This window comes from Anas platyrhynchos, chromosome 3 (genome assembly GCF_047663525.1).
Source record: "Anas platyrhynchos isolate ZD024472 breed Pekin duck chromosome 3, IASCAAS_PekinDuck_T2T, whole genome shotgun sequence".
NCBI classification, from domain to species: Eukaryota; Metazoa; Chordata; class Aves; order Anseriformes; family Anatidae; genus Anas; species Anas platyrhynchos.
This window is the reverse complement of record NC_092589.1, coordinates 86,615,418-86,629,321: the sequence shown is the minus strand read 5'-3', so window position 1 is coordinate 86,629,321 and position 13,904 is coordinate 86,615,418. Positions and strand designations below refer to the sequence as shown.

At 36.4% G+C, this 13,904-nt stretch overlaps 1 protein-coding gene across 1 annotated transcript in view; it reads right to left on the bottom strand.

Annotated features, from left to right (window-relative positions):
* Positions 1–760: 760 nt before the first annotated feature.
* Positions 761–13,904, bottom strand: part of PHIP (pleckstrin homology domain interacting protein) — a 111,494-nt gene continuing 98,350 nt past the window's right edge. Inside the window, exons 36-40 of the mRNA XM_038177519.2 lie at positions 12,493–12,645; positions 10,157–10,320; positions 9,393–9,673; positions 8,892–9,059; positions 761–7,058 (exon numbers count right to left, since the gene is read on the bottom strand). Of these exons, the coding sequence (XP_038033447.2) occupies positions 6,415–7,058; positions 8,892–9,059; positions 9,393–9,673; positions 10,157–10,320; positions 12,493–12,645 (1,410 nt within the window). The 3' untranslated portion in view covers positions 761–6,414. The remainder of the gene's footprint in view (positions 7,059–8,891; positions 9,060–9,392; positions 9,674–10,156; positions 10,321–12,492; positions 12,646–13,904) is intronic.

Here is a 13,904-nt window from a genome sequence, read left to right as displayed (position 1 = left end):
TAGGCTAGAAAAGGTTTCTTCTACCACTGTCTTGGGATTTCAGGTAAGGTATAAGGAGGGAAAGATCATCTGCCAAAGCAAGTAACAGGTGACATTAAACACGACCTACACGGTGCAGCGTTTGAGATACCAAACATTTCTTTTGTATACCTATTTATTATTTTGTATACCTATTTAGCGGAAACAATGCAGATATAAATGAACAAAACCCTGCTACGTTCAGACAACGTCCTTTATTGAGCTTTCTGTACACCACCCATTCGGGGCAGCCAGGCTGCAGCCCTGAACTCTGTGTGCGGGGAGGCAGGGGCCTTCTCTCTGCCTGGTTGGTTTAGCTTCTTCTAGAGCTGTCGAGAAGCAGATTTCCACCCATACCGGAGGTAGCTCTGGTACAAACAGCTGTCACCTGAGCAGGGATGGCTTCCTGCAGGATGAGGGCTACCCTGCTGCACATGCAAAAATGAGCTAAGAGGGCTGGGCAACATCGTGTCTTCAGTGCCAGGTGCTACTGCCTTTATATTGCCTCCAGAGCTGTGGTTTTTTTTTTTTCAGTAAAATAAACCCTGACAAAATAGCAAATTTTGATCTCTATCACAGATTTCTTTGGCTGCAATTCTGTCTCTTGCCACGTAATGCACTAGGCAATAGCAGATTCCACAAGGAATCAAAACAAGCTGATTTTAGGCTGTTTTGAAGAACACGTACAATTGTCCCCAAACACAGTTAAGTCACTAGATAGAAACAAACACTGTTGGACAACTTAGAAAAACATGTTTTCTATTTATTTAAAAATAAGTTTGTAGTTACTACATTGCAGTGACAGTAATTCTTACACATACATTCTAGTTTGTATAAAAGGATTCAAAGTATTATGCATCAAAACTAACATAGAAAGTGTCCACATAACAGTAAAGAAATTTCCAATCCTTATGTACAAAAAGAAAGGGCACTGTTATCCTGGTGAGATACTTCAGGTTATAACATGATAATCCAGATTTCTGGAAGGAGGAGAAAAAAAAAAACTCAATAAAGCTAAAGAATTATAGTTTTCAAAACTGTTACTCATTACATACAACAGATTTGTGTTTTACATAATTCTGTACAAAATAAGTGTAATTTTTTAATCTGAAAATGTGTCAGTTCCAAAATTAACCTTTCTAGGTCATTTCCTTAAGGTTGAGCTCCGTTCTATACATATTTAAGGATTATGACAGAATTTAATACACTCATGATCATTATCCAGTTGTCCGCCACAGTTCTGCAGTTTTAGTATGGTCCAAAAATGTAACTTCTGTATGGTCTCAGTCTATCAGCAAACCAACACACGCAGTTGTAAGCACAAAAATAGTACATGTACGTCATACAGGCATGTGCACACACTAGGTGCTTCTATTTCTTTCTCCTCCTAATTTTTATGACCTTGTTCTTTGTTCTTCCAGGGTGGAAATTGATAGCATAACACTACCTTCCCTCCCTAAAATGCATTACTTGCAGTATTTGAAATGAATTTCCTGATGTATTTATCTGCATTAAAAAAAGGATCCAAATGCCTACTTGCCTCGCTATCTAACCCCTAAAAGCTAAATTTATTCACCTTTATTTTATTGCAGCATATAAGGTTTCTCTCTAGAATGCCCTGCGGCCATTACAGTTGGGGGGGGGAGCACTAATCTCATTTTTCTGCAATTTAAGATGCCTTTCAACCTAGCTTTCCTGGAGTGTTTCCTTCTCTAACACATTGCAAAATGACATGGCCAATTCCCACATTAAAATTAGCACAAACGCGAGAGCACCTAGGGGTTAGCTCCAGTTTAAAGGCTACCTGTTATTTCCCCCAGACGTCGTAGCAAGCGTACAAGCTGTGTTCCTGATTCAAAACCAGTTAAGTACAGACGCTGTCATTACCAGATTTGTTATTGGAAACACACTGTCAGCTTTGGCCAATTTTACAAAATGTAGTACAGTTTATTCTGCATATGAACAAGCACTTATTTACAATAATTTACAGCAGAAAACTAACAGCCCTTTTATCAGTTGAGTATCCAAGTCCCCTTGGAAACCAATCTGTTACAGGAACTTCAGGGAAAAAAAGAAGCTATGCAGTAATTAGTAAACAGAAAACGAGCTTTTGCTGTTTCTAGGTGAGGTCTGAAAGCCCTACCTTCTGCTTCACAGCATTGTTGCAGAGATGCATTAAAAGTCTTCATAATAAATACTCAACTGTGTTATAAAAAAAAAATGAAAAATAATGCGGACAAAATACACTACTTTAGTCAGATAAGGACTCAGGACACAATGCAATTATTGTGATACGGCTGGATCTTGATCGATCAGCAGTATGTTAAAAATACCTCAGCAAGATTTGTATGCTTCAAATTAAATGCAAATGTCAATGAAAAGTGAGCTTGAAATCATCTAACCTCCAACCTACTATTAAAGTACGGGGTGAAAGGGTCTCCAGGTAAGCCTATTGCTTTTGTAGAACCAGCCAGCCATTTAACACGTGCCTCAATTCAAATTAACACGCTAAAGCATTTACTTGTGGTCCTTGGTCCAACAAAGGTGGGCAAAAGATTTATACCAAGGCGGTGCAAAGATTGTAACAAGCCTGATGTTACCGAATGGACAGACTGTTGCTTGTGTTGTATGCAATTTTTTTTGTAAGGCAAAAGAATCGGAATTGGTACTTGAAAAATATTTGTACAGCAATACAGTGAATAACTTGTCTCTACACTACAATTTATTTTTTATCGATATTAATATGTCCTACGTGCTGCATCAGGGTCCTTTATCAATTAATAGTTTTACAAATATTAAGCCATAGTAATATTTAACTCAACCAACTCAATCTTACAAGTCTAACAACAAACTGATCACATGTACAACCTGGACACTGTACAAATAAACATATGTAAATATATATCACAGCAGTCTAATCACTGGAGGAAGACATTTCTCTGTAAGGTTTCGCTGTCATTGCGAGTGACAATGAACTCTAGTTCAATATTGACAATAATGATCAATATAGTGGTAAAATTTTAAGTTCATTTCCTGGATAACACATTAACAACAGAAACAAAACGGCTGAAGAGCTGTTAAATAGGCACAAGTACAATGATTTCTGTTAAACATTTAAAGCACACTGGTATCACAGAAACAGAAGTTACCTCCTCGTCTGTAGGTAGAGAACACGCTGCTATTAAGATACCACTCAGTGGTAAATACCAATTTTAACGTTTCCCAGTATACAGCAGATTATCAGAACAGTATCCTCACATTTATGGCAAATATAAATGAATTTAATGAATAAAACTGTGTTAGTCGCTGCCAGATCTGTAAGATCATTTGACGTTTGTATACGACTATGAACCTGTGCAATATTTACAATGGGTATGAGAAACAAGCACGTGAGATTTTGATACTCCATTTTGTGAATTAGCTGTTAGGTACCGGAGATGGCATTTCATAACATGCAGATAGCTACAGTTCTTAAATTATTTCAGAACACTGACCAATAGTTTATTGCTCACATTTAAAAACTTAAAACTTGGTAATCAAAAGCTCCTGTGTCCATACAGCATGTCACAACCTCAAATGATACATTTTTTCCCAACCGAAATGCACAGTCTGACGGTGACTAAAGTCTCATAAATAAAGCTTGCAATCTAGTGAAACGAAATTACAAAAATAAAACTTTTAAATAAATCTGGTATTAACTTCCAATTTTATTTTATTTTTAGTGTCGCTTTTATTAAAAACTATCTAAATGATGCACGATTTATTTTAAAAGGAAAGCCATTAATGTATCTAATATGAATTAAAAAAATACTGGCTAAAGTCACCGGTATTACTGGGTGGGAAGCAGTAGCCACGTTCTGCAGGTAAGGCCTTCTAGTCTTGTAAAATTAAGGTGTATAATTTTCTACCTAGTGTTAAGGGAACGCGTATTACTTCAGTTTCCAAAACGTACGTACAAGGTATTTCCGATATATAAATATATACATAAACATGCCGTATAAAACATTATTACAAAGGGAGTAAATACAGAAGTTGGATTTTAGATATAATCTATTTCATATATTACAATGCAGATAACATCAGGAAATTACACATTTTCAAATGATTGCCTTCATCAGTGAGAACTGACAAAATCAACAGGTAGAATCAATTAGCTTTGAATTATGAAGCTGTATTGCAACTGTATAACCATAGCTTTTTACCTTACCACATCATCAGTGATTCTAGTTTAATTGAATAAAGACACACTTGTTTAAAAAAAATAAATAAATACACCAACAAATGAAATGCAAACTGATCCCTGTTCCCCAAATTCACAACCAAAACAATTCAAAGAGGATCTGGAAAATATTTTAGACATTTTTTGTAACAAAATCCATAGTGAACTACATAAAACTAAGTACGGTGGATACCAGTTTGCCATCCACAATAGCATATTTCTGTTCCTCTTCGTGCCAGATATCAGTGTTCTTTGCTCAAACATTTTTTTTTGTAACAGAAAATAAAGGGTGAAGAATTCAGCCCCAAATAAGTATACAGAATCTGTGCAAATTTAAGGTCTTAATTCTGTATGCCCTCCCAGATATTGCAGATGTTGTTTGTTAAGGAAAAAAAAGGAAAAAAGAAAAAAAAAACAATCATTGTAAAGTAAGGGTGTACAGAATTGAGGTTTCATTTCAGGTTTATTTCTTCAGCTAAGTTAGGGTCACACAAAAATCTGTAACACTACCCAAAGTTCCAAAATAATGTATAAGCAGAAAATTTTGGTTACATTTTTGTACCATACCAGATTTCAGAAAATATGATTACTTCCGTATTTTTTTTCTTAAAACTGGACAATATTTTTTTTTGAAGTGATAGAAAATGGTATTAAAGTTTGTTTGTAAAGGTATAAAATAACTAAATGTACCATAAACAAATAAATAACTGCTTTTCTTTTCCATAGCAGTACATATAACAATACATTCCCCTAAGTCATATAGTTATCATTTACAATAGACAACTTAATTTTACTAAGGATGCAAGAAATAATAGAATACAAGGCACAATCATTAAATGGAATTTTTCTTTAGGGTGAATATTGACTTATGTCAGCGTGATATACCATAAAAAGTGCAGAAAAACGCAATGTGCAATGAGACCACTGTATAAAACATGATTGCATAAAAAGTGATTTGGCCTTTTTAACCTTAATAATTGAAAATAACCAATCTTCCCCTTAAAATTAAACTATAAAGTATGACATTTTAAAATTTATTTTCAATTCTAGTGCTATCTAAAAAATCCTGAAAAAAATTTATTTACCTGGGAAATATTTTATAGGTGTTTATGTATATATTAATATATACACATACACTCTTCTTTGTAGGTCATTTTAGCCTTTTAAGCATGTCTAAAGTTGTAGAAACAACAATCAATCTGGATCAGAAAGTAAACATCATAATTCCATACCTGTCCTGTAAGTTCCTTGAATCCTTTAACCAATTATACATTTTGTCTAAAACATCTCTGTCAAAGGACCCCACCAGTGCATTATTTTCTACCAAAAGTACCAAAAAGGATACATTTCAGAACAATGTTAACAACGTACTATTTAAAACAATACACAGCTTTGATCACTGCAAATCGTATGCTGTACTGACACTCAAAAAGAAAAAAAGGCTTTCCACTGCACTGATTCTCAGTCTTTGGCACAATAAACAGAGATTTAGTGATTGATACAAGAATCAAGGTCTGAAAAATTAGACATTAGTCAAACTTTTTCCAATGTGGATATATATATATTTGTGATTACATTTTTGCTATGTTTGGCAGAACTTGGATAAACCAACAGCCTGCTAGGCTTCTTTTGCAGTTGAATGTTCCGTCACTACTGAAATTAAGCATTTTCAGATTAGCAAAGTTTGGTATTCTTGTATTTGTATTTAATAGAAATGTAAGTAAATTTACTGCCACTTTTTGCCAAAATCTGCCTTCCTAAGCGACTTGACTTTACAATCAAAGTGTACCTTGCTTGGTCAAAAATAGACTTCTGTTTTCAGTTTGTGGCATTAAAAGTTCTGTCACCTTTTTTAATTACGTAGAGATACTACGCACTACTTGAGTAGAGTAGCTCTCGATTCTGTAAGTCAGTCAGAAATTGCTTCAATTATTCTCAACTATGAACAAAATGACTGTTGAAATGCATAACCTATTTGGAGGGCAATAAATAGCAAAAGTTTAAAATATATATTTCTTTCAAAGAATGTTCGTTCAGTTTATTTTTTGCTAAATTTTTCTCCCAACTCAGAACATATTCTTCTAACCCATAATAGCAGCAGGGAAGCAGAAGTCTGTTCTGCTGTTCCTTAACTGTACCTGCTTCATAGCATTCTGAAGTAAAACCCTTGGTAAAAGTTACCAACCGATTAAATTAGCTTTTGCTTTTTCAGTCAACTTTCGGACTCTGCCTCTGCTAGACGTTCCAAAAGTTAAGGAGGTGTCTTCAAACAATAGCTGCCTTTGCTCTTCCTCAGAGTCATCTTCATTGTAAAAGGCTGTCCTCCTACCCTGGTTTCTAGTTCTCATGTGAGGTTCAGAATCTTTAAGCTCCTCAGACCCTTCTTCCATAGGCTCATCTATCTTTTTCCTCCTGCTTCTTGTTTGCATTTTAACGTTTGCAGGAACTAAAAGGTCCGAGCCCGGCTGATGCGTCTTTATCTTTCTTTTTGGCTTTCTACCCCCACGGCCTTTTTTTTGTAACAAGTCTTCCTTCATATTATTTTCAGAAAGAGAATTGCAAGCAGTAGAAGCGGAGGCTTCTTCTGGTATATCCCTTGTGGTCTGGACTGTATTCTGCTCTGCGGCCTTCTGCTGTTCAATAATTTGTAGCTTTTTTGGTTTTCTGCCTCTTTTCTTGTGCACCACTTCACAGCTACTGTTATTAGTCTCCACCTTCGGTTTCCGTCCAGGACCTCTCTTAACTGGAGGCTTTGAAGGCTGCCCTCCGTGTCCGTTTACCTGAACGCTTCCCGATGCCAAAGCGTTGTTCTTGCATTCCGCTGGAAGAAAAATCAGAGCATGGATCATGCAAAAAGAACAAAACTCTTAGTAAAATATCTGAACAGGTTCAAAGCAATTATATAATCAATCTGTCCAAACCCAAGAGACAGACCCAAAGTAGAACTCAAGAGTTTCATGCTAGTACACAATGAGGATTAACTGTAGCTGGGCTAATAAGCTCAAGGTAGCTTGAGACAAAGGGGGAAAAAAAAAAAAGCCAGAACAGGGAACAGGTAAGGTTTTTTTTCTTGGCTTATGCAACATGTGTCCAAAAACCCATACTTGATATCTGCAACAGCAAAGTTTCTCAAGAAGCACTGCCATAAGGAGTAGCATTGCTTTGCAGCAAATCATCTCTGGATAAATGAGAAACCTTCTTTCAGCCTAAGGCAGCATCCTTTACAATGAGTTCATTAGACCAGGGCTATTTCAAAAATAAGTGAGGGCAAGGGTAAAAATTAGGAAGACTTCAAAAAAGAACATATATAATCTGCACAAAATTTCTTACATGATCAGGCAAATGTCAGAAGATGTTTTCTTGGAGACTTGTATGAGCTATGAGGTTTTCTTATCCGAGTGTTACTGAACTTCCTCAGTGGGGCATGTCACAGGACCTCGTATGGAGGTGTTCTAGTAACACCGCCCTTGCCTAAATAAAATACGACTCATAGCCAGCATGGTGCTGCAACCACTTCTTTGATCGAGTGTCCATGCACGCTGTGGTCCTGCTGTGGTTAACTGTGCCCCATAAGTCTACTAACAGCACAAGGCTCCACTTTCACGAGTGGTCGTGCAGGAGAGAGGATCAGGTAAACCAAATCCATCTCTGTGACATTACCAATCCTCAGGTCACAGGATGGGTACATAATCTGCCATGCCGTACCGTAACAACTGAGACCTTCGCAAGAAAGCAGGCAAGGAATGGACAGAGAATTTAACTGATCAGACAACGAGTTGCTTGTTCAGAAGCATGGAAGAGTAAGAAAGAAGAAATCCTCAGGGAGAAGAGGGCTACAGGCAGTAACAAGATTAATTAGGTGGGGCCCAATTTGAAGACTACCATTTCTCCACCTCCAGAAAATAAAAATACTCAGAGGATCTAGCTCTTCATAACAACTTTGTAACAGTTCAAAGCTCCTTCATAAGCAGGAGAGCTTTTATGTCTGGGAGATCTAATTTCAGTCTCCACAGAAACCTTGAGTTTGAACATATTCAGACATCAAAAGACCAAGCAAGTTCAGTCAGAAGATTACATGAAACTGAGTCCAATGAACCCATACAAATATGTTCAACAGAAAGAGCAAACACTACACAGTTCTATCTTGCTGTGACACAAAATGAAAGAAAAAATGCAGCTGCAATGCTCCCATATTTATGCTCATGGTTGTGGGGAGTGACATCACACAATGTTAATGAGCCAAATGTAACCTAAACAAAGGCAGGTAAAACCCACAGGGTTTCAAGTGTGACCCTGCAAGAGTCTGCTTTGGGGTTTTAGAACTCATAAGCTAGTTGTAATACATTGAAAGTATTACCCTTGTAATAATTTAAAAGAAGGTAAAGATAATTTAACATATCAAAATTGGCTACACAACACTTATCACACCGTGCAAATCATGTCGAGAATAGCCAAAACCATCAACTACTTGGCTAATTGTCAAAAAGGAAACTAACCATGACTGAATTATTCCATTAGACTTCCTTTTTCTGCAAGATCATCACAGCACATGTTAAATGCTCCACCCCCAAAATATAAAGTCTAAGGTGCCACTAGAACTACTACGTCAATACCAAGGTGTGTGGGGGGTAAATATTACCAAAAAACTCCATACCTTGACCTTGTTGATTAACAGTGGAGGATTTTACTTTGCGTTTGATTTGCTTCTCTTTCTCAGGATTTTCTTTTGTGGAATTATTCCTAGTGTTATGACTGTTATCAGATTGGCTAGGGATTGGTAAAATATTCTGGTTCTTGGAATGTTTGGTTGAATTCTCCAGTACTAGAAGAAAAAAAGAAAATGTGTATTTTTAGAAGTACTTTATACCATGCCCAATCTTATCTGGCTAAAAAGAAAGTCACTCATGTTCTTCTACAAGCAAGCAACTTGAATCAGTGATCTGGAAGTGAAAGATTTCTGCATTAAATAACATAGCTTAACCTTTCTTCTGACAAACCTCAAGGACGAGCAGCTTGAAAACAGCACCCAGTCTTATCTGAGACAAATACATTTGATTTTTAAAAAACGTGAAGCTTATATTTAAAAACATTGTTTGTGAAGGAGAAAAAAAAAAAAGAAAAAAAAAGAAAGAAACAAGCCCCAAAATCAACTTACCTGACTTTCCTGTCCCTGCAGTAGTATTAGGTTTTGTAATTAAAGGCTTTATTGTTAAAGGCTTTGCCCCTGAAGAAGTAGATGGTTGCTCCGTAGCAGCTGCATCTGTTGTACCCCTATTGCTTCTAGTCCGCACAAGTGAAGAGGTTTCAGCTGCTTTTCCATTCATCTGAGGTGGGGCATGTCTCAGTGCTGTTGATCGTGCAGGTGCAGAAGATGAAGAGGAGGCAGAAGTTTCTGCCTTCACTTGAGGTTTTATTAATCTCCTCTTCCTTTCAGGGCTGCAAAAGGAGCAACAATTTGAAACCTGGATGACCACTTTCATATTTTACAGGAATAAATAAAATTTAGTGCTAGTGTCTGAGACTGTGGAAGAAAAATGACCATCTCTGTACGAAGTAAGTTAAAAATATGACATTTTCTGTTGAAATTCATGCGGTTGTGAGCTTCTGAAAAGTGAATTTTCAGTGAAGGGCCATAAAAAATCCTATATTTATATGACAGAGCATGATGCCATCACTATCCTAATGGGGCTGAAGGCTGAGATTTCCTGTACATGGTTAGCAGTTATTTGAATGTTAAGCACTTACACTAGGACAGCTCTAGTTAAAGTTTAAAAATCTTCCACACTATAGGGACTTGCATTTCAAAGCTATACAGGGAATAGTAAAAGGAAGTATTAAAAAACCACCACACTAAGTTCTGCTATTTAGGAATGTCAAACTTGCGCAGCATTTCATGAATACTGTAAAAAATGAATGTACCTGGATGCAACACTACTGGAAACCGAGCTGCTTCTACTTCTTTTTTTCCTTCGTTTCTTTATCGTATTTCTTTTATGAAAACGCAGGGCAGATTTATAATCTGATAAAATAGAACTTATGTGTTCTTCAAAGAAAGCAGAAAGGCGCAAACTCATGCTGTAGATCTAAAAAAAGAAATACCAGGAAATGAGAAAGTTTTCTAGTCTTCTAAAGCATCATCTATCATCTTATTTATTTACACTTCAGCGATAGCTAGAGAAGGATACTGGTTAATATGGAAAAGTTTTAAGGAAATTTACAGTTTCTCACAACAAATTTACACTAATCCATGCAAAGGTTTGCATTAAGTGTTTTCATGGTTGGAAAAAGTGTACTATGACTGAAGATTGTACACACAGGCAGAATGAAAAATCAGAAGTGACATGTTTCCAGCTGTCACTTTCCAACTGCCCTTCCAGAACGTGTTCCTTTCTAGCTTCTGTGGAAACAGAGAGATCCTTAGAGGAATTTACTTTAACATACCGAGGGTTAAGAAATCTAATCTTCTGCATTATGCTGCACCCATATATCCTGTATTTGAACATCACTTTATTTCTCTTATGGATGAATTGATACTAGTGGTGGATACTAGTTGGTTGCAAAAACTACAATTGATGAATTAGAATTATGTAGACACTTATTTTCTTTTTTTTTTTCCCCCTCCAGCCTTGGCTAGTTTACAGAGAGAACCAGTCAAATTCAGTTTAGATCACAACTAACTAATGGCACGCAGTTGCTGTTAATTCTGGATACAAAAACTCATAAATGAACTGAGTAGATAAATTAAGAAGGGAAACCACAGTCTTGGAACATAAAATACAAAGACAATATTGTAGCAGTAGCCTACCTAAAGACACAGGGAATTATCTGAGTGCCAGCCTAAACAGTCAAAGTGACAGAAACTGAATGCATTTCTGGAGAGGACAGCCAAGGAAGTTTTATAGGAAAATCTGTAAAAACTAGACAAAAACATTATGCCTGATGTGTCAAGAATAAAAAGCAGATAGGTTTAGGATTACTCTTCCAGAAAAGCATCAGTGATGTAAGGTAAGGTGCTAAAAATATCACTAAATGACAAGAATCAGAGTAAAAACATAACCATTCAACAACAATGTATTGCAAGCCTATGCATGGAAGTACATAGGTTCTGAAATATTAAAATTCCTGACACCAGAACATTCCACTTATGCTTCTAAGTAAAAGAGAGAAGAGCTATAATCTAAACTAAAGAGCTAAAATTCTAAACCAGTCAAGTCAAGAGAAAAAAGGGGGAAAAAAAAAAGAAAAAAATACAAAAATGTCGTTTAAACCAAACTGGAGCTGAGACTATGGCCAACATTCTCCTATCTTGCTTTTAGGAGAGAAAGAAAAAACACACAAAAAAAATCTATATCTACCCCAAAATCCTGCACTTTGATGTGATGAAAGGACAAGGGACTTAAGTGGAACAATTGCTGTCTGAAAAGAGATCAATCACTGATCAGTGCCACCTACTTGCTAAGGCCACCTACGAAGACATTTTGTCCATGCCTTTTAAGACAATGAAGTCCTGATGATTAATTTGCTGTTTAAAACAGCCAGGCACAGAAGCTAGTGAGGATTTTAGTCTAACACCTAAACCGTATTAGGAGAAGAAAAGCTACCAAGTAGCTTTGGGCATGCCTAAGTAGCCTTGAACAAAAACTACATTTGTACCTTTCACCTCTAACAGATACTGCACCTACATGTCAATGTGAGAGAAAAAAATTAAGAACTTTACCACTGGCAGAGCATTTCAGTATCAGCTCAGTAACAACGGCTTTGTAGGCTCATGTTTTACATAAGATTTCTGAGAAATAGAACTGGGTAAGTGCCTCTTTACAGTATCACCACATACTAGTGAACAGAGTAGAATATCATTATTCTCTACTCTGTGTGATATTTCAGTTTTGGGCAACTTTGAAAGTGGAGGAATTTGGGGGTATGTACGTCTGTGAATCTGCATGCACATTGAAAATCTGGTTCCTTCCCCCAAATATAATCACATTTTTACAGATCTTCCCTTTAGTGTGGCCCTCCCACTAGATCCACCTTGAAACACTTTTGAAACACACTTGCAGAATATCAGATTTCAGACATTTAAACAGCATGCACTCATTTAAAATACAACGTTGTAATACTTTCTCAGAAATATTCATGTCTGAAGATGAGAAACTTTTTTTTTTTAAGTAATCAATTACATTATCTGTTTTTCTGTCCTTTTTTTTTTTTTTCTTCCCAGCTATAAATATTCTTTCAGACAAAAAATGAAGTCTTACCCTTGATCTTTTACTTGGTGTATAGGCCTTGGAATTGCTGAAAATAAGCCTCACATCTTTACATAACTCCATTGGTGACTCATAGTTACCAGCTTCCAGTGTTTCTCTAACAGTAGCAAAATCCATAGGAGTGTCAATGATATCTCTATAATCCTGTTAAAAAACAGCAAAACAACCTATTACCATTTTTTTAAGACTTATTTTCATTTGGAAGCATTTGATAAATCTATTAAAACCAAACAGTCCTCCTTGAAAATACATCTGGAAGACCAATGAAGACATTTGCTCCTTCCTACTCATACATAACTCAACTCCTCACAAACATACTCAAAAGGACCAAGTTTAGAAGTTAAATGACGCAAGATTTAATTCATTTTGTAAAATTATTTCTGGATATACCGAGCTCAAAAATTTCAGGCTCCTAAGGGTTAAGTACTGACATACTGTCATGGAGATAGCAGATATAAAAACGTGACTACAAGCTCTCTGGATGGTTTAACAACTCAGTACTAAACCTAATACTGTTCTCACATACTAGCTTTAAAACGTGAAGTTAGAATGTTTGAACCTGATGACAGTCTTGGTGCATCTCTGCTGAAACCTGAGCAGTCTCCCAGATGGAGAGCTGACAATTTAAGAAAGTAACACTGAAATAATGAAAACTCCACAGGCTGAAATATGACCTTGTTCAAATCAATCACTGAAGTTTTTCTAGGCTAGAGAAGAAACAGGAGAACGTACACATAACAAGAAGCTCAAATACCCATATGACAAGAAGGTGGGGTAATCCACCAGAACACATGTAACCTATACAAGTACCTCTTAATGTTAAAGAGGCACTAGGGAGCAGAGTGTTTCATGCCAAACCCTAGTAAGGTGCTCTCTATCAGATCATCTGAGGATCTGAATTGCAAAAGGTGGCTCCCTTGTAGCTAGCCACAGCATGAAGTTTAGCTTACTTCAAAAAATTTGGTGCCCAATGGTTTGCCAGAGCATCAACACAGACCTACCACCAACTTCCAAAACATGAGCTTTTCTTTTTTCTAACTCAGACAAATAGTTTCCCCCAAGCTAATCACCTCAGAGTGGTATTTTAAAGAAAAAATTATGAAAACCTTTGCTTTGTTATTTAAGGTAAAACTAGTCTAGAAAAGAGATCCAAGGCAGCAAGGCTTTTTGTTAAAATATTCTGTAGTTAACATCTGAAGTCCAGTGAAATCACCCAGGCAGAAAGTGAAATTGAAGAAACTCAGTTGTTATTACAGCTAATATAAGAACAAAATATCACTACAGTGCTTTAGTCGGCACTTCTTCCCCAACAGCCCCGATGACTGTGATATGAAAATTACTCATATTTTCTACACGTCCAAAATGAAAACCAAAAATGTGCCATGACAACATTTGTCACAACA